The 20,932-nt window shown below is 47.1% G+C and overlaps 1 protein-coding gene across 2 annotated transcripts in view; it reads left to right on the top strand.

Moving 5' to 3' along the window:
• Slc9d1 (solute carrier family 9 member D1) overlaps nt 1-20,621 on the top strand; it is a 33,328-nt gene extending 12,707 nt beyond the window's left edge. Inside the window, exons 7-13 of one of the 2 annotated variants that reach the window (XM_021169926.3) lie at nt 2,542-2,728; nt 7,329-7,446; nt 9,109-9,304; nt 13,503-13,653; nt 17,989-18,068; nt 18,912-19,061; nt 19,951-20,621. In XM_021169926.3, the coding sequence (XP_021025585.1) occupies nt 2,542-2,728; nt 7,329-7,446; nt 9,109-9,304; nt 13,503-13,653; nt 17,989-18,068; nt 18,912-19,061; nt 19,951-20,064 (996 nt within the window). In that variant the 3' untranslated portion in view covers nt 20,065-20,621. Of the gene's footprint in view, nt 1-2,541; nt 2,729-7,325; nt 7,447-9,108; nt 9,305-13,502; nt 13,654-17,988; nt 18,069-18,911; nt 19,062-19,950 lie in introns of both variants that reach the window. The other variant, XM_021169925.3, reaches the window with a different exon arrangement.
• Nucleotides 20,622-20,932: the final 311 nt, after the last annotated feature.

Raw genomic sequence — 20,932 nt, 5'->3', positions numbered from 1 at the left:
ACTCAGAGCCTTCCTGGTCAACAATTTCGGACAGTGTCTGTTGTTAGGGTTTTGTTGCTATGAAGAGACACATGACCAAGGAAACTCTTATAAGGACAACATTTAATTGGGGCTGGCTTACAGGTTCAGTCCATTATCATCAAGGTGGGAACGTGGCATCATCCAGGCAGGCATGGTTCAGGAGGAGCTTAGAGTTCTACATCTTGTTCCGAAGGGAAACAGAAGACTGTCTCATGGACAGCTAGGAAGGAGGGTCTAAAAGCTCACCCCCACAGTGACACATTTCCTCAAACAAGGCCACACCTAATTCAACAAGGCCACACCTCCTAATAGTGCTACTCCCTGGGTCAAGCATACTCAAACCACATCTGTATAGTGGAATTTTGTTAAAGTTTTTCCTGTGTTTTCATCATTAATTTTTTTTTCTGTAGTATTCAAAGGTTGATGATGAAATGACATTCTATGACATATTGTTAACATTGTAATTGTGCTAGTTCTGATTGGTACTGTTTGGGGTCTTTTGCCCTTGTAATCTAGACATGGGGAGAGCGTGTGAGAAGGGTTCTTGCTCTGTCAAGTGAGTGTGTTTTGGGTGCTTGAGGGACAGGATAATGTACCTGACTAAGGAGAAGAATGCTGGACTGGGAACCTGTCTTTCCTTGAGGCCTTGCTGGGCCTTCATTTAGTGGTCCTTCAGGGCCTCTCCTCTTGTCTGCTGTGTGGCAGCCCTAGACCTAGACATGTGCCTTGGCTCTGCAGTTGCATTGTTAAGAATGCAACTTGTTACCATTGCAGTTCCCGGGTTGGAATACAGAAGACTGGTATTGATTTAGCAAACCACAGTATTCAGTATGTCTCTACTACTTTGTCATGCAGGGATAAATGACTGGGGTCTTTAGGGTAACCTAAAAGTAAGGAGAGAGAACACTTCATATCAGTAGGTCTCTTCCATGTAGGAAGTTTATGTTTGGTAGAAAAGATCTGATAGTGTTTTCCAATATTTGCTGGACACCCTCTCAGGACTCGGAACCCTCAGAAGGGATGCAATACTTAGGTCTGTATAAGTAGAGTGCCTATCACCGTGGTCCCTCTGCTAGGCCGAGAGCCTAACTTAACCGAAATGCTGATCCTGGAGTTTTCAAACTGTCACGTGTCCTACTGTGTGTGTGTCACTGTGCTACGTGTATACTGAGCACCTAATAATGCCCATGTGCCCGGGGAGCCGCTCGGCCTGGGCTTGCCTCGGGTTCTGCTGCTGCTTCCTGATCATGTGACTTCTCACAGGCTGCTTCTGTATCTTCACATCTCCATAAAAAGTGGGAAGATGTGCTCTATACTTACAGGACTTGTTCTAAAGATTTTTAAAAACGTCTATACACAGTCGGGCAGTGGTGGTATGTACCTTTAATCCCAGCACTTTGGAGGCAGAGGCAGATGATCTCTGACTTCGAGGCCAGCCTGGTCTACAGAGCAAACTGTAGGACAGCCAGGGCTTCACAGAGAAACCCTGTCTCAAAAAAACAAAACAAAACAAAACAAAAAAGTGTGTCTACACACTGGAGGGCAGGGGTAGGGAGAGTGACAGAGAAGTCCTGTGTCTAAACGGCCTGTAGACACTTTTCCGTGTTGTGGGTTCTGCATCTGTGGATTCAGCCAACTGCAGAATGAACACATACGTAACAGGCTTACTTTTGTCATTAATTCTCTAATTAATACTACATAAACATTTGCAAATCATTTATATTGTATTGCATCTTATAAGTCATCCAGAGATGATTTAAAGTCTACAGGCAGGTGTACTAAGTACTACACGTAAAAAAAAAAAAAAATTATTCCCAGCACTTGGGAGGCAGAGACAGGCAGATTTCTGAGTTCGAGGCCAGCCTGGTCTACAGAGTGAGTTCCAGGACAGTCAGGATTATACAGAGAAACCCTGTCTTGAAAAACCATAAAAAAAAAAATACTACATGCTTTTAATAAATAGGAAGGTTTGAGCAAGGCTGCAGAGAGGGCTAGTTAAGAGCACTGGCTGCTCTTCCTGAGGACCCAGGCTCAGTTCGCAGCACCCATGTGGCCTCTAACAATATTTTATAACTCCGTTGTCAAGGGTTATGGCGCGTTCTTCTGGGCTTCAGGGGCACCAGACATGAATGTACTGACAAATGTACAGACAGAACATACATACACACAAAAAATAAGTAAAATTTAAAAATTAAAGATTTGAGCACTGGAGGATTTCAGTATTTGATATTTGGTGCTGGTTTATAAACAACCTCCAGAGACACTGAAATGATTTTACATAGTGTATGTATCTGTTTGAGAGTGTTTCAGCCTAGGAGTGTGTTTATCAGGTGAGCATGCATAGGCTTCAAGTTCCTTCCTGAAAAGCCAGCTCTCTGCTCTGGAGTGGCAGTTCAGAGATGAGCTGTTGCTTCAGAATGCGTGTGAATGAATATGCGTGTTCTTTCTCCACTCTGTGGCCATCACTCAGGGCTGGGCTGTTGCCCTGGAGTGTGTATCAATGCCTGTGCTCTGTCCCAGGTGTGGAGGATATCCTTACAAGGACCCTGCTATATGACGCTGCTGATGGTTGCCTTTGGCTTATGGTGGGGACACCTCCTGCGGATCAGACCCACTCAGAGTGTCTTCATTTCCACCTGTCTGTCTTTGTCGAGCACACCCCTGGTGTCCAGGTTCCTAGTGGGAAGCGCCCGAGGTGATAAAGAAGGTAGGTGAGCAGTGTTTTCTCAGTCTGTGTGTGGGGAATATCCATGTGCACCTCACCTACAGACTCACAAACTGCAGGTCCTTCTGTAGGACTGCCTAGCAGTTAACTCAGGCTCCTGTCGACACATCAGGGAGCTCCCATCTTGGAGTTCACTGCCTCCATGTATCCACCCTTCTTCTGGGTTAAAGGAAATACCCAGGGGCTGGAGAGATGGCTCAGCATTAAGAGCACTGACTGCTCTTCCAGAGGTCCTGAGTTCAATTCCCAGCAACTACATGGTGGCTCTCAACCATCTGTAATGGGATCTGATGCCCTCTTCTGGTCTGTCTGAAGATGGTGACAGTATACTTACATACATAATAAATGAATAAATCTAAGGAAGGAAGGAAGGAAGGAAGGAAGGAAGGAAGGAAGGAAGAAAGAAAGAAAGAAAGAAAGAAAGAAAGAAAGAAAGAAAGAAAGAAAGAAAGACCCACTGTGTGCTCATATATTTAGCATTGTTAGAGAGCTGGAAAGAAGTCAGACCAAGGCTAGGCAGTGGTGGAGCATGCCTTTAATCCCAGCACTTGGGAAACAGAGGCAGGTGGATTTCTAAGTTTGAGGCCAGCCTGGTCTAAAGAGTGAGTTCCAGGACAGCCAGGGCTACACAGAGAAACCCTGTTTTGAAAGCCCCCCCACCAAAAAAAAAAAAAAGACCAAGATCAGAAGCCCGTGCTGCACAGTGAACGGAGGTTGTAGAGGTGATAACTTCGTTGAGGGGTCTGTGTTTTTGCTGGTTTGCTTGGTTATGGCAGTACTAGGAGCTAACACAGTTAGGGAATTTTCCTGTAAAACCAGAGTGCTTTAGCAATGAAGAAACTCCCAGCTCTCTTACTTGGCTTGGTTTGTCCTGTGTGTGAGCTGTTGTCTCTCTGAGGCACTGCTTTGTATGGTGAGGCCAGAGCCGGATGGAACAGTCACAAGCAGCTTCATCTCCCAGCTGTGTCTTTGGCCGCATTATAAATTTCACATATGTGTGTTCACCAGGCATGGTTTGCCTCTTTGTGAAGGTAAAACAAAGCCCAAAATGTCACAGCAGCTTCATATTGACGTTTGAACTCATCAGCAATAGAAGAGAAAATATAAAAAGAAAACCAAGAAGACGTGGCCGACTCCTCCAGTGACACTAAAATGGGTGTGCTGGCACAGGAGCTGTGTGCAATAGTGTGTGGAGCTGGCCCCAGGCCTCCTGAACTCGAAGCTGGGCTGGAGCTCTTGAGTCCCTCTGGGACTGTCCCAATGCATTCATAGTATGACCTGGGAGTAAGGGGCTTCTTGCTGGCAAAAGAGGCTCAGAAAACTTCCATTTCTACCAGACCTGTGGAGCTCATGGGATACAGATGTGCCAGTTCCTTGGGTGACTCACCTGCTGTCACTGTATTAGTGGCCACATCTGTGGTAATCCAGCAGACAGGTCCAGTATTCCTATGGATGAAACCTGGGACACAAGACGGGGACAGAAGCTGAAAAACATCAGTCCAGGAGTGAAGAGTGTAGCAGCTTCACACAGCTTTGTGTGGCCTGAACAGGAGAGATCTGCTTCTAGAAAAGACAGCTATCAGCCTCATGTCTGTGCATCCGTCCTTCACGGGACTGTTCACTAGACCACAGTGGCATGGTCAGATGACTGAAAGCAGAAATGCAGGTGTCACATCCATGTAATTGGATCAGGTACAAAAAACTGAGAGCAGGGGAGAAGCAGGAGAGAGTATTTACACACATGCAGATGAGATGGAAGCTGCACGGAGGTCTGTGTGTGGGAGAAGCTATGGGGAATGGCTGGTGATTTCCCAGAACCAGAGGACGAGGTTAGCTAAGATTTAAAGTACATCTCTAACCCTGTGTGGGAAAAATGGAAAGTTTCCCTACCCATGTCAGAACACAGAAGTGTTTCCAGTCCAAGAAAATCTCAGAACTCTGTGGAAGAGACCAGTGGCTTACAGAAGTAGAGTGTACCTTCTCTGTACCATTAAGTCATTCCAGAGGGCAGGGAAACTGTAGCTGTGAGAGAGAAGGTCACATAGACAGAAATGCCACTGAGGGCAGGGCTAGAGGAGTGTCTTCTAACATCCTCTCACCCCGAGCTGCGGGATAGCAACAGCAAATGGTTGCTCACCAGAGCAAGCATGACAGGGAAGCAGTGAGGAGTGTGGGTTTTACAAGCTGCTATGGTTCTCAGCACCCAGGCAGCAGCTCACAATCTCTGCATTTCCAGGTGATCCAGTGCCCTCTTCTGGTTTCCTAGGGCACTTCATGCTCATGGTACATACATACATACGTACATACATACGTATGTGTATATATGCACATATATATATATACACACACAGGCAAACCACTCATACACAAAAAATAAACATAAATTTAACAAAATATTGAGCACAGGGCAGTAGTGGTGCACGCCTTTAATCCCAGCACTTAGGAAGCAGAGTCAGGCAGATCTCTGAGTTCAAGGCCAGCCTAATCTACAGAGCAAGCTCCAGGACAGCCAGAACTACACAGAGAAACCTTGTCTTAAAAAAAAGTGAGAAACCTTCAGATAACAGGACTGTCTGTGACTGTGACAAGGTGGCCTTGCCACTTGCACTTGTGGACAGAGCAGTACCCTAAGTGCTGCAGATATGAGGAAGGAAATGAGGAGTCACTGGTAAGAGCTACCGCCCGGTTCCATTGAAAGAGTGAAGTCAGAGCCCTTCCCTGATCGTAAGTAGTGTAATTTCTACACGGATCAGCAGCAGCATGTGAGGCAGGACCCGAGAGCTACAGAAGAAAAGATGGGACTTCCACCTTGACAGCTGTGGGCCTCCCTGTGCCCACAGGGATGTAGAGTTTGTCTCTGTTACCTTTTCTGTTGCTATGGTGAAATAACTTTGACAAAAGCTACTTAAGGAAGGAGGACTTACATTGGCTCACAGTTTTGGGGAGTCAAGAAGAAAGTTCATGTGTGGTGTTGACTCTGCAGAGCAGGGAGGCCTTGTGGCAATGGCAGCAGCTTGGAAGCCGGCAGCAGACGTACATCAGGTGGTGCTCTCTGCTTTTCTCAATCCACGAGGATTTGCAATTGCTCAGAAGAAAGAGCAGAAACTGCTAAGGTGGAAATGAAGTCTCTAGTTCCTGCTTTCCTGCGGTGGTTAAGAGGAGCCCCTGCCTGTGCCGGGGAGCGGGGAGGACGTTGGGTATTGGCGAGTGGTATGCAGAATGTGGAACCTGCCACCAGAGAGAGCTGAGTCTGGCTTGTTAGGGAGCTGGGACTAAGGACGAAAAGATCATATTTCCAGTATCCAAGCATGTCATCTTGTTTGCCAGAGCATCTTTTGATAGTAGCATTTTGTTACAATTATATTAATAGCAAGCCACAGGAATACGGTATTTTGATGATTTTCTTCATAAAAAAAGTTTTTCAGGAGGCTGGAGAGATGACTCAGCAGTTAAGAGCAGTGACTGCTTTTCCAGAGGCCCTGAGTTCAATTCCCAGCAACCACATGGTGGCTCACAACCATCTGTAATGGGATCCAATGCCCTCCTCTGGTGTGTCTGAAGAGAACAATGGTGTACTCATATAATAAAATAAATAAATAAAATAAATAAACATAAAATAAATAAATCTTTATAAAAAAGGTTTTCAGGCAATGGGTGTACACTTGTAGTTTAAGGCTCTACAATGTAATAAAACCTGCGCACCCCCATCTCAAACAACAGTAATTAAAATGTTTTCTTTGAGAGTGAACATTGATTTTAAAGGTTATAAGCCCTCTAAATTGTGTTTTGAGATGGGCCTTGCTTAGGATGGCCCCAAACTCTTGCCTAAAGGGATTTTTCTGCCTCAGTCTTACAGTTGTTAGGGTGCAGGTGTACCCCACCTACTGCTCCAAAGAGATCCTTAAAAATGTATGTATGTTTAAATTACAAAGATTATTGTGAGCCGGGCGTGGTGGCGCACACCTTTAATCCCAGCACTTGGGAGGCAGAGGCAGGCGGATTTCTGAGTTCGAGGCCAGCCTGATCTACAAAGTGAGTTCCAGGACAGCCAGGGCTATACAGAGAAACCCTGTCTCGAAAAACCAAAAAAAAAAAAAAAAAAAAAAAAAAAAAGATTATTGTGAATTATTTTGAAAATATGTCACTCCCTGTGATTTTTAAAATTGTTTTTATTTATTTATTTTATGTCTATGAGCACACTGTAGCTGTCTTCAGACACCAGAATAGGGCATTACAGATGGTTGTGAGCCACCATGTGGTTGCTGGGAATTGAACTCAGGACCTCTGGAAGAGCAGTCAGTGCTTTTAACCACTGAGTCATCTCTCTAGCCCCCTGTGGTTTTTTTTTTTTTTTTTAGCTACTGTGCGTGTGTACAAGCATGTACCGTGACATGCGTGTGGAGCGCAGACAGCTTTGTGGATTCAAGTCCCCTCCACCTTGTCCTGGGTCCTGGAAGTTAGATTCAGGCATATATGCTGCAAATGCCTTTGCCCACTGAGCAGTTGTAGCTGCTGCGGTGAGACCTGGGTGACCTGGGTTTTGCCTGTGGGACTTTGTTCTGAGTCGCTGTCTCACCAGCAGGTGACATCGACTACAGCACAGTGCTGCTCGGCATGCTGGTGATGCAAGACGTGCAGCTGGGGCTGTTCATTGCCGTCATGCCAACTCTCATACAGGCCGGAGCAAGCGCCTCTTCCAGGTGAGTGTCTGCACGCTGCGACCAACCGCTTGTTAGCTCCAAGTCATTTGTTTATGGAGGTGCTACACAACACCTTCACCCTGACACCTTCCCCAGCATGGTGCCTCTGCGCATAGGCTGTGGGACTCCAACAAACTGATTCTGGATTTGCTGTGTACCAGCTCCTGGTCTGGGATATTCCAGTCACTGCTCTTCACTGTGACTGTGGCATGTGACAGCGGCAGCCCTGAGGCAACTCAGAGGCTTAAATGAGTCAACAGGTGTACGTACCGAGAATGCACTGAGAGCGGTGACACACATCTTTGCACACGTGTGTTGTGACGTGTGATGATGTGTAGAGGTGTTGTGGTGGATGTCATTGCCATCGGCACTGCTATATCCTCTCCTTTCCATTCTTCCCCACAAACAGCCCCAAACCTACTCTGCTCTTGCTTGGTCCACATAGGAGAAGAAGTTAACTGGGAAAAATTATCTTGTCCGAAAGCCTTTGGTTGTGTTATAAGTCCAGCAGGCCTCCAGGACTGCCGGCCAGGATATAAGCACATTGGAACATAATAGCGAGCCTACAGAATGAAGAGTAGACTGTGAGAGGCTGGAAGCTTGGTCTGAACAGATGGGCTCTAGGTTACTCACAGAAAGACTGGGCTTCTCTCCAGTAGACGTTTAGCCCTCTAACATTATCATATAGTATCCATAGAGATCCAAAGCTGTCAGTTGAGACTCGGTGTGTATGCACGTGTGCACCTGTGAGTGTATATGGTTTGTGCGTCTATGTATGGGTGTGTGTGTGTCTGTATGTGGTATGTGGTGTGCATATTTATATGGTGTATTGTGTGGTGTGTGTGTATAGTTATGTCTGTGGTGTACATGAATGTATATGTGTATAATATATGCATGTGCATGAGTGTGTATGTGTGCATGCATGTGGTATGTGTATGGTGTACATGATTGAATGTATGGTGTGAGTGCATGTGTGTGCAGTGTACTTGCATATGGGGAGGGGTGCACGAAGAGGAAGACACCAGATATCCTACTTTATTACTCTGTCTTACTCCCTTGAGACAATGCCTTTCCCTTACTCTGGAGCTAAGATGGCACCAGCAAGCCCCAGGTGACCTCCCACTTCTGACCCCCACCACACAGGGCTTATGAGCATACTGTGGCCACATCCAGCTCTTTTTGGTTGTTGTCGAGACAGGGTCTTACTATGTAGCTTTGGCTAGCATGGAATTTACTGTATAGACCAGGCTGGGCTGGAACTTCCAGAGATCTGCCTGCCTCAGCTTTCTGAGTGCTGGGATTACCATGCTACCACACCTGGCCTTTTTTCCTGGCACTAGTTATCCGAGCTCAGGTCTTCATGCTTGTGAGCAAATACTCTCACCCACTGAGTACCTCCAGCCCCAGTAGAAACCCTTTATATGCTTGAAAACTGATTTACTTCAAAGCACAGATCCCCAAGAGACCTGCATTTGAATTACATGACTTGATTTTCTAAATTAATGTAATATATAGGTTTCCTTTCAGCGTTTAAAAATAAAAGACATGTATGATTTGGGCCATTCAGTTTGCAACATGTTAAGGAAAAATGTTTGAGATTATTTATGGACTCTGAAGGAATGCATTAGGGGTGAGATGACGCTTGTCTCTTTTCTTTCCTAGCGTTGTCATGGAAGTATTGCGCATACTGTTTCTGATTGGACAAATTCTCTTTTCGCTAGCTGCTGTCTTTCTTTTGTGTCTTGTCATGAAGACGTATCTCATAGGACCGTATTATCGAAAGCTGCACCTGGAGAGCAAGGGGAACAAAGAGATCCTCGTCCTGGGAGTGTCAGCCTTCACCTTCCTGATGCTGACGGTAACCCTCCAGTGTCTGCTGTTTGTTCACAGGGCCCCTGCGCAGCCTCCTGGAAGCCGACGGTTGCTTCTCTAGTTGAGAGGTGCTTGAGGCACCACGCGAGAGTGCTCGCTTATTCAGTTACCCTACCTACTTGGCCATCCAAGTACTTGTGAAAATATGATTTGTGAGTGTCGCTGTGTGAAACACAAATGAGTGTTCATGAATAGGCACACCGCTGTCTTAAGCTGCACGCAGCTTGCTTTCAAAATATCAGATCAAGTTTGAAACCACTTTCCATGCCTTTTGGTGAGGACGAGCTAGTTAACTGCATGGCTTCTCATGCTGTAAAGAAAGGTCTTTAAAACAAGTATGTATTTGAAAGAGAGCAAGGGGAAGGTATAGGAGAAGGTTTACACGGGGGAAGGGAAGGGAAATGATATATTATCTAAAAAAATAAAAGAAATAACAATAAAAACAAAACAAAACAGATTTGTGTTAGGAAGTGGGCATCCCATGAGAGAGTCGGGGAAAGGCCCGGAGACATCATAAATGGTTCAGTAGTAGCAGTGGAATCACTGCACACAGTGACTGTACTGTCCGGCAGCTGTGCGTGTTCTCTCAGAAACTTAGCCATGTTCAGGGCATTCTGGATTATAATAGCCAAATCTAGTCCAGTGGTCCTCCAAGGGGAGTGGCGAGTAACTGTGGCACACGGGGCTAGAGAGACAGTTCGGTTGTTGAAGTGTTTGCCTTGAGTTGGGATCCCTGGCTAAGGTGGTGAGAAGTGCCTGTGACCCGTGAGCTAAGGTGCTGTGGGGCAGACATGAGCGTCCCCAGTGCTGTCTGCCTGAGTAGGTTAGCTTCAAGTCCAGTGACAGGCCGTATCAGCAAAGATAAACAAAAATAAATAAATAAAACAGAGAGGGAATGTGATTGTGTAAAGAGCCTGACCTCTGCTCTCTGTCTGCATGCATAAATATAGAAACACTAAATAAATAAATAAGTAGGAACTGTTATACACCATACCTGGCAATCTGCCGTACAGTGAAACCGCTCATCCACATGAAGCCAAGGCGCATCTCCAGGGAGTCATGCAGAGTGCAAGGGTTGATCCATATGGCTGAGAGAATCCGTTTGTATAGTACTTACAAGATAGCAGTGTCAGAACCTAAGGAAGGAAGTGAGTGCTAACTAAGGGTTAGGAAAGGCCGAGCCAGAGTTAGCCAGGATGCTGCCTGGGGAACCTGACTGCTCCTCTTCAACTGTACCTGGCTCAACAGTAGGTCTCAGGGTTTGGGTTTGTTGTTGTTGTTGGTGGCTTGTTGGTTGTTGTTGCTGTTGTAATTGTTATTGTTGGTGGTGGTGGTGGTAGTGGTGGTTGGTTGGTTGGTTGGTTTAGTTTGGTTTTTCCAGACAGGGTTTCTCTGTGTAGTCCTGGCTGTCCTGGAACTCACTCTGTACACCAGGCTGGCCTCCAGCTCAGAGGTCTTCCTGCCTCTGCCTCCCAAGTGCTGGAATACAAAGGCGTGTGCCATTGTGACCAACATCTAGGTTTCAGGGTTTTTTTTAAGGTATATTAAATTATTTCTTTATGTCTGGTATTATTTTTATAACCTTGGGGAAGCACAAAACTTGCTTCTGTTCATGATGATGGTATGTCTTAGTCAGGGTTTCTATTCCTGGACAAAACATCATGGCCAAGAAGCAAGATGGAGAGGAAAGGGCTTATTCAGCTTACACTTCCATACTGCTGTTCATCACCAAGGAAGTCAGGACTGGAACTCAAGCAGGTCAGGAAGCAGGAGCTGATGCAGAGGCCATGGAGGGATGTTCCTTACTGGCTGGCTTCCCCTGGCTTGCTCAGCCTGCTCTCTTATAGAACTAAGACTACCAGTCCAGAGATGGTCCCACCCACAAGGGGCCTTTCCCCCTTGATCACTAATTGAGAAAATGCCTTACAGTTGGATCTCATGGAGGCATTTCCTCAACTGAAGCTCCTTTCTCTGTGATAACTCCAGCTGTGTCAAGTTGACACAAAACTAGCCAGTACACGATAACTCAAAAATGTTATTTAAAAATGTCCCGTGCCTTATCCATTCCAGAGTATTTCCTTAAGTAAAAGTAAGGTCCAGCAAAGCTGTGTTGATGTGTAGACTGGTGCTGCCTTCCCCTGGGATGTGCCAGCCAGCTAACTCCTCGCTGGCACTCAGTTCTTCCCTTTGATCACTCACCTGTGTTTTCTGGACAGCTGCTGTCAGGTGCAGCTATGACAGGAGGTGCCAGGCCTTTGCACATTAGCTGTTAATTGTTCGTGTGGCTGCTCCAGTTAGGGGTGGTGTGAGAGAGCTGCTGTTTGTTGTCTCTGTGGTTTGCCCCCAGATTTCATTTCTGAAGAGGTGGAATCTCTGGGCTGGAACACATATCTGGTTACCTTCACTGCTAGTCGGGTTTGCCCAAAGCCTGGCCTGTGACCTCAAGGTTGACGGGAGCCCAGTTCTCACCCCATTCTCGGTGTTGTCTTTAATCTCAGCCTTTCTGTTTTGTGTGTCTGCATACACAAATGCAGTAGATTCAGACTGCCATTTCCTTTGGGCTACTGGGATGTGTCCTGACACAACCCATATCTTTTTGGGATTGTTAATGTTCTTACTCATTTGTATGACTTAAAAATATTTTTGGCAAGTTGTCTGTGTCATTTAAAAAGCAGCTGTGATTTACTTATCCTTCAGGACTCAATCATCTTACTTACTGTGTGATACTAACAATCACCACTGACGTGCGGCTGCCGCCCCTTTCTCTCCTGTCTCCATCCTATCCTCTAAGCGCTGGTCTCCTTCCCCGCTGTCTGCTTCCCGCTAGCTGCCTCTTGGCTTTTTTATCTAAGTGGGGTCAGACAACATGTGGCTGATAGTGTCTGGCTTCTTCCAGCCTGATGCCTCCGGGTTCACATGTAGAGTGTGCCAGCACTTCTGGCCATTTGGTTGTATAGTGTCCTATGTCACATCCATTCTTACGAAAGTCTTCCTGGTCATGGCTTGCTCTTAATGGCAATTTTTAATAAACTGTGTTTTTTTTTTTTACTTCAATGAAATCCAATAGCAAGTGTTTTCTTTATGGTTAGCACATGGCATATCCAATGTAGATGTTCTGTGTTATCTTCTGCAAATACCATTGCTCCCCTTTCTCATTTAGATCTACGTTCCATCTGGGCTATGAGTTCAGTCTCTGTGTGAGGGGAGGGTTCATTTCTCACATGTACCTCTGAGGGCCACATGTATAAAAGAATCTTTGCCCATTGCTTCATAGTATAGCCTTTTCAGAATCTAAGTAGCTGTGTTGTGTATTTGTGTGTACATGCACTTGAATTCATTCTTGTGCCTATTGTGTGAGGTATATGTGTACATGTGCACTTTTGTAAATACATGTGGATAATGTATATATGTGTATATATGTATATATTTGTTATACATATATATGTGTGTATATATATGTGTGTGTGTATGTGTGTCTATTTATATTTGTGCATCTAGTGGGTTGGTGTGCACATGCATCTGTGCTTACGTATGCATGTAGGTTGCTCATACATGGTTAAGTTGTTATTTTGATTTGCCAGTGCTTTGCCTCTTACCCCATGCCTGCTCTCACACTGTTGTAGCAGACACCCAGTAGTATTCTGGCCCAGTCTTGAGCTCTGTGCCTAACAGAGCGAGAGTTACAGAACTGGTTCATGATGACCATCGTCCTCCCCTGGATCTACGGGAGCTCTCCCAGGTTCCTTGTCAGTGTAGTTGCCTGGGGTGGTTCTCTGTGAGGCTTGAGGTCAGTGAGAGGAGTAGCTTTCATGCTGGAGTGTGTACAGCTCTTTCCTGTTCCAGATAAGGAGAACACATTACAAATAGTCAAGTAAAGGTTGAGAAATATCCTCAATTAAAAATATCACAGTTGTCTAAGTGAGTGACTTTGAAATATTAGTTTTTCTCTCTTAAGGATGGCTAACTCAACCAATGTTAGTCTCTTGTGTGTGCTCTTTCTGGGGGCCCTCCTGGGACTCCCGAGGAACCTGTGTCTCTGGGGTGGTACTTGGGTGGTAGCTGTTCTTGCTGTCCCCTGAGGCTCTCCCTCCTGCTGGGTTGAGGCGTGTCTATCTGCGAGCACTCTTGACAGTAAGTGTGTGACTGGGCAGTACCAGGTATGAAGCTGACTCCCTCATCCTCAGGTCACAGAGCTGCTGGACGTCTCCATGGAGCTTGGCTGCTTCCTGGCTGGAGCGCTGGTCTCTTCCCAAGGGCACATGGTCACCGAGGAGATCATGGCTTACATCGAGCCTATCCGTGACTTCCTGGCCATCATCTTCTTCGCATCCATAGGTACTCCCCGAGGCACTGCGATTCTCTCGATAAGTGTGCAAGATTTGTCTGTTATGTCTGTATATAAATATGCTTCCTTAGAGTCTGAGGCAAAGACTTATCTTAAAAGAGGGAAAATGGGAGGAGAAAAAGGGACAGGAATTATCCGGTTGCTTGTCAGTTTTCATCAGTGCAGAGGTGAGAATCCCAGTTGTGGGGTTCCTGAGGATGCCATGAACTGTGGGAATTGAGTGGGTTATAATCCTGGAGGTTGGAGCAGCAGATGGGAGACGGAGCCATAAAGCACCCTGGCTTCACTACTCTCTATTGTTGGATGCTCACGTGCCTTGCTGTGGTCTGCAGATTGAGTGCAGTCCCTGGAAGATGTGGAAACTGAAAGCCAGGCCTTATGATTCACATAGAAATACAGAAGGCTGTGCATAGCTCTGTCTGTAATGAAGGAGAGGTACACAGAGGGGAGGCCAGCAGTCATGAGGGATGAAGTGAGACTATGTACCAGCTGCTCTAGTGTTCTCAGTAGATTTGGGCCACAAGACATCAGCAGAGTGTGTGATGACCCACATAGAACATGACCCACATCTTACCTTTCTTCTGCACTCCAGCTTCACCCTATGACACCCACTGAGCATGCTGACAGCTCACTAGTTCTGACTCCCTGGCCTGCTGTTCCCACTTGATGGTCCATCCTTATTAAGGCAAGCTCCCATCTGACCCATTTCCATATTCCCCCAGCTCACCTGGCTACTGTGTGCTCACCCTCCATATCCTGCCATCTGGGGTCATTGAGTATCCATATGTTTGTTTGTTTGTTTGTTTGTTTGTTTGAGATGGGCTCTCTTTATATAGTCCTGGCTGTCCTGGAACTCAATATGTAAACAGACTGGCCTCAAACTCAAAGAGATCCTGCCTGCCTCTGCCTCTTGAGTGCTAGGATTAAAGGTATATGCTGCCACACCCAGCAAATATCTAAATTTTGGAGTGGCTTTTGCATATTATTTTTTTACGATTTACCTTGTTTTTTCATTATGTGCATGTGTCTGTGTGGGTGTCTGGTGCCCTTGAGACCAGAGATGTCATATACCCCTGCAGCTGGAGTTGGTTGTGAACCACCCAGTGTAGGTGCTGGTGACCAAACCAGGTCTTTTGTAAGAGTAGTACATGCTCTTAATTGCTGACTCATCTTTCCAGCCCTAGAATAGGCTGTTAAACCCAGATCTCTGCCAGTGTGTTATTGAACAGAAACACCTGCTTCATGATCCTCGAATCAGGTTACTAAGTCCACGTGTGTTTGCTTCAGTTCTTTGTGCTAAATTCATCAAGGGAATTCAAGTTCATTTCCAATGGAGCACACACACAGCCTGCCATTCCACCTCTGGTCCCTGGGTCTTTCTGTTCAGGGCTCTGGCCACATAAAGGACATCAGTTCCATCAGACAACACTGTAGCGGTGAGGTGAGTGAGGCAGACACCTGGTGTAGGAATGTTAGCAAGTCCAAGGACAGCTGCTACATAGAAACAGCAGCAATCCCAGGAAGCTAGCAGTTATACAGAAACAGTAGCAATCCCAGGAGGTGTTAGACAACAACAGTAGTGATCCACAGAAGCAAGTCCAAGGACAGCCGCTAGACAGAAACAGTAGTGATCCCAGGACACTGGCCAGCAAGTGTGCATCTCAAAAGGAATCACACTAGCAAGGCACGAGGAATGAGGAGCAGTTTCTGGCCCATGGTGAGGAAGGGCTTTCTCTGTTGAGGGAAGACACTGAGGCTGCTGGGGAGAGTAAGAGCTGTTTTTGAGGGGGCTGGAGAGATGATGGCTCAGTGGTTAAGGGCATTTGACTGCTCTTTGACCAGAGGACCTGGGTTCAAATCCCAGCATCGACATGGCAGCTCCTTAACTGTCTGTAACTCCAAGAGCTCACACCTTCATGCATGCAGGCAAAACACATAAAACAGAAACATTAAAAGAGCTGTTGTTGAGGCTGGAGGTTTCCTGACCCAGGGTTATGCGGGCAGCAAACATGGTGTAGATGTAGCACCGGATTTTGTGGCCCATCTTCTGACCATCGATAAGGGTTGATCCATGTCCCAACCTAGCCTGCCGCCTGTTTTATAAATGAAGTTTTACTAGGACGCAGCCACACTCACACACTTCTGTTCTATGAATGGCTACTTTGATGCTGATATTAGCTTGGGATGTTATTACTAAAGACCCCAGCCCAGATCCCTCAAACAATAGATATTTCTCTTACTCCTCGAAGTTTCTATAATGAAAACAATGTTCATAGATGCCCTCCTACTAGACAGAGTCCTGTCAGCTGGGGCTCACCCCTGTATCATCATCACACTTTGGTTACCTCCTGCAGACTGACTCCAGATGGTCCCCTCTCAAAGTTTCAGCCTGAAACTTTGCAGGGCATAGATAAGTCCATGGCATCATGGCTGCTGCAGGGGCAGAGATGGTTTAGGTCCTGTGGTGTTGCCCATGTCTCTAGAGAGCAGGGCTGCCGACTGGCACGTCCTACCGTCCTCATCTGGCTCTATGAGTGATGCAGCCACTTGGTCCTGTCCCAAGTGTTCCACCTCTCCTGGGCAAAGGAAGATTCTGCGACTAAGACGCCTCTGTGGGGCAGGGCCTCAGAGCTGATCTTCACACATCTTACAGCATCTGCCTTGGGAGCATCTCACAGACCTCACAGCTGTGGCCTGGCATTAGCATAAGGGCCATAAGGCTGGCCACGTACTCCGCTCGGCGTTTTTTTATTGACCTGCCTCTCTAATCCATACTTATAGAAGCAAGTACACTAAGACCAAGCAACCATCCGTCCAGTGTCAGAGCCTGCAGAGGTTACCTCACATTGTACCGAGCCCGTGACATCTGCCACGAGCGGAAACCACAGTGGCTGTACAGCTGGCAGCTCGTTCACCACCACAACCACACACACATCACTGACACTTGTGGCCAAGTTGTTGAGACGCAGATCTTCCTTATTGGGTTCTGGTTCTCAGGTGTTCCTTCACACTCATCCGGGCAAGAAAAAAAGACTGACCACCGAGCAGAGGGTCTCTGGGTTAGGGACCTGGATAGAGGCCTCAGCTACAGCGCAGGTGCAGGAGCTCCATTTGTGCACAGGCTAAACAGATGACATCATCCCAGGAGAACCATTGTAACTAGGGTAGGAAGGCTAGCATTCTCCAGGGGAGGACCTCAAGGAAGCCTGGGGACAGGATGGGTGAGAGCAATGCCCCACACACGGCATTCCATGGGAGAGACAGGCAGGAATCTAGGAAGCCAGATTAGGTGCCCAGTACTTAGGTCGTACTTGTCCCCTGTGGGCTCAACCTGGGGAATCTCCACCGCTCTGGTGGTTGTTTTTTCAACATGAATATCGCTGTAGCACACACTGCTCCTGAACGTAGTTACACCTATGTGAGTGGGCTATGACACCAAAAACATCTAAACTCCCACATCACCAAGAAAGTCCATGTGGGCTGGTGGTGCAGGTTTTGAGTGTCCAGGCTGTGCAGTCGATAGGACTTATAGCCGGCTGGCAAAGGAGACCCCAGATGCTTTTCATGGCCTCAGGGGACTTGCGGGACATTCAGGAAGGTGGCAAGAAGAGGTGGGGTGGGGTCCACGGAAAGTCTGAGGTGGCTGTCTGATCTCTAACACTGAAGATGGGTCCCTAAAAGGGAGGCTACGTCACATGAAGCCAGCAGTAGAGGAGGGAGCTCCAAAGGGGCCAGGTGTACAGCTAGAGGGGCTGGAGGGCCAGGTGGATACGTACCAGAGTCTAAACCACTCTGGGGAAGCATCTCCCTGTCTCAGGAAGGAAGAAACTGTCTAGAAGGAGAGGGAGCATCCTTACGTCCGTGAATGTGAGTGAAGCAGAGACATCGTCTGCAAGAGGGGAGGGTGCGGACCGTGTACTGAGTGGTTGACTCAGGGCAGAGCCTCTGATGGGGAAGAAGGCCTCCAGGTACCAGTGTTCTCCTGAGAAGATGACAATGTTCCGAGTGGGCAGAGATGCTCCCCTCTGCAGGAACAGGGGACATTGAGAAGTACCTAAAGGTGCACTCCACTGTTTCCTCCTTGGCTGAACCAAGTGAGAAATGACAGACTGTGTAGATGTGGAACAGCTCCCGACCCTTCCTCCGGCTGCTGCGCATGCTCACGGTCCCTGGAAGAGGAACACAGCTTGCTGAAACACTCAGAAGGGCTCGGGTTTTAGTTTAATCCTCTGTAAGAACAGGTTTAACTAGGATGATAGAGTTGCAGATTCAGTTGCGAGCTATCTGGACCCCATTCTGAGGCATCTTGTCTCTGTCCCCCACAGGGCTGCATGTGTTCCCCACCTTTGTGATCTATGAGTTGACGGTGCTGGTGTTCCTCACCCTATCCGTGGTCATCATGAAGGTATGAGACTTTCTCCCAGAACCGGCAGCCGAACTCTCACACAGGTTACACAGGAGAGCACTTCCCGTTAGTCCTCACTTCCAGCCAGCAGCTGCCTAAGTCCCACAAAGCTCCAGTGACACTTGTGTCTCCAAGTGCCACTGTGTGGAGGGAGACACTGCTGATCCATACCCTTGGCAGACCCAAGAGGGCAGGTCTGGGCCAGTAGCTAGGCTGTTAGGGTGATGTGTCATTCAGAACTGAGGCGCTGGGAGTTTCCAGAAGCCAGGTCACGCAGATCTGCAGGCTTGCTCTGAACAATTCTAAAGAGCAGCCTGTGCCTCCTTCCTGATGGTGGCATATGTCAGCACGCAGAAAATGCAGTGGACATTTCCAAATGTCCATCCTCGTGGCTACTGATTACTGTGTTACCTGCCTGGTGCCTGAGTCCCAGAGTGACTGCTGCCTATTTAGCAATATCTGGTGAATTGCTAGTGCTGAGCTGCCTGGAGCTGTCCTGGCTGCTCGTTGGTGAACATCTCATGTGTGGACTGAATCTTCCTCTTGAGCACTTAATATGTAATGCTATTGATTCAACTTGCTGCGGGTGGGGGAGACTTATTTTCTGTCAATGAACCCAAGCCTTTTATTTTGCCTTCTTGTTCTAGATGAATTTAATAGTTTATCTATTTATCTTGTGCCTTCCGGGAGGGTATCTGATGTGCCACTGTGTGCACCTTCCCACTTGGTTTGTCACTAGAAGCAATGGTAGCCATTGGTGGTTTCCATCTCGGTTTTGTATTATGAGAGTTGTTTTTTCCAGCCTGTGGTCATGAATGGCGATGCGATAAACTACTCTTACAGTTTGTGTTGGCAGTGCTGGTCTTGTCTCTCATCCTGCCGAGGAGCAGCCAGTACATCAAGTGGATCGTATCCGCTGGGCTGGCACAGGTCAGCGAGTTCTCCTTTGTCCTGGGGAGTCGAGCACGGAGAGCAGGCATCCTCTCCAGAGAGGTGAGTGTCTATCATCTGATGGAAGTGAGAGCCCTGTGGAGCATGGAGTGCTGCAGTATAAGCAGTGAGGCTAAGAGTGAACCCCCACCCCCACCCCCTACCCCACCCCACCCCACCCCCAACGCCCTCCGCTCCTGACTTGGTAGCTCAGGCACACCAGGCCTCAGAGGCAGCAGCAAGCTCTCAGTGGGCGCTAAGCTGGCCTGGAAGGAAGCCTTCGGTGGGAGTCATGGAAGCTGGCTGCTTCCTTCTCATATAAGATGTCAAATTCCTTAGGTGGAAATAACCAGTTAATCCCACTGTTGTTTTTTTTATATTTGATCTTTGCCCAAAGGCCAAGAAGCGATGTCATTCTTCCTTACGGTAACTGTAATTAACAGGCTGTTATTTGTTGTGACGGGCTGTTATCTTGATCCTACAATAGAAGCTCCCACTGACACTCAGGGAGGCCTGTGCAGCATCTGCAGTTCCCAGGCTGTGTCCGTGTGTAAGGAGCGTGGGGAAGCAGCAGTGTGGGGAAAGGATGGATCTAGTCTGAGTCCCTCTGACTCAGTGTGTGGGGCCCTGTAGGGTTCACCTTCAGGCCAGCAATGGAACCAGGCTGCTACCCTGGAACTTACCAGAACTTACCACAACTTTCCGTCAGGTCGAATCCCAGTTCTTCCCACTGCAAATGTCCTCTCGCCTGTGGCGCTATTTCCCCCTCTTTAAAGATGGACACGCTTCTGGTTGACAGTGTAGCTCCCAACACTCAGTGGGGTCACACTGTCCACATGCGCTACTCGAGGTGTCCTCTGAAAATGCAGGACTTCCTGAGGCTCAGCGAGACACGCAGGCTGTGCGCTTTACCTCCCGAACTCTTGTGACTGTGCCCATTTGCCCATTGCAGGTGTACCTCCTTATCCTAAGTGTGACCACACTCAGCCTCTTACTTGCCCCAGTGCTGTGGAAAGCAGCCATTACCAAGTGTGTGCCGAGACCAGAGAGGCGCTCAAGTCTCTGACAACACCCGAGGATGACAGACTATGGGGTGGGGATCCTTCCGGGGGTTTCCAGTCCCGAGATGGTCTGCTGCTGTGCCTCTCCACTGGCTTCCCAGCTGAGACAGAGTAGCACGGACCAAGAGGCAGCGCCCTCACGCTTGCAGCGCCCTCACGCTTGCAGCGCCCTCATGCTTGCTTGCTTTTTCAAAGACTCTCCTGTCATGTTTAAGAATTTTCCAGAGTAATTTATTTGCAGTCAGTTGATTATGTACAGAGTTTTAACACTGCATTTTACAATCACCTGAACTATTTTGCCTGGATGTGCCTTTTTTAATGAAAATTATTAACTTCCATTTGTTAATTTATCAGCTTATGATTTTTTGGTAAAGAAGAAAAATTAGAAAGCCATTTTATTTATTGTACAATTATAATAGTTGGTCAAATATTTGTTATTAAACATAATAGCAATATGCGATTTTAATTTTATTCCTGAGCTTGGAAACTTACTTTTGATCTTTAAAACCCCAGTGTCCCCTTGCCTCTTGTCACTATTTTAAATAAAACATTTTCATGTTCATTTTTATTAGTTTTAATTTGATTTTGAATCACAAGAATATGCATTCTTAAATAAAGACCATTTATGATCAGGGTATAATTATTTGAAATTTACTGAGAATCTCATTTTAAAAAAAAAAGATTTACTTACTTTCCTGTGGTTCTTTGCCTGCGTGTACGTGTGCATATGAGGGTGCCAGATCCCCAGGGACGCGCTTACAGTTATCAGCAGCCATGTGGGTGCTGGGAACTGAACCTAGGGGCTCTGGAAGAGCAGCCTGACTCCTAACCCATGAGCCATCTTTCCAGCCTCCAAAAATCTCATTTTATGTT

The sequence above is a fragment of the Mus caroli genome, unplaced genomic scaffold (assembly GCF_978045245.1).
Source record: "Mus caroli unplaced genomic scaffold, Mus_caroli_1 scaffold_10, whole genome shotgun sequence".
Classification (NCBI taxonomy): domain Eukaryota; kingdom Metazoa; phylum Chordata; class Mammalia; order Rodentia; family Muridae; genus Mus; species Mus caroli.
This window is presented reverse-complemented; position numbering and strand designations above follow the sequence as displayed.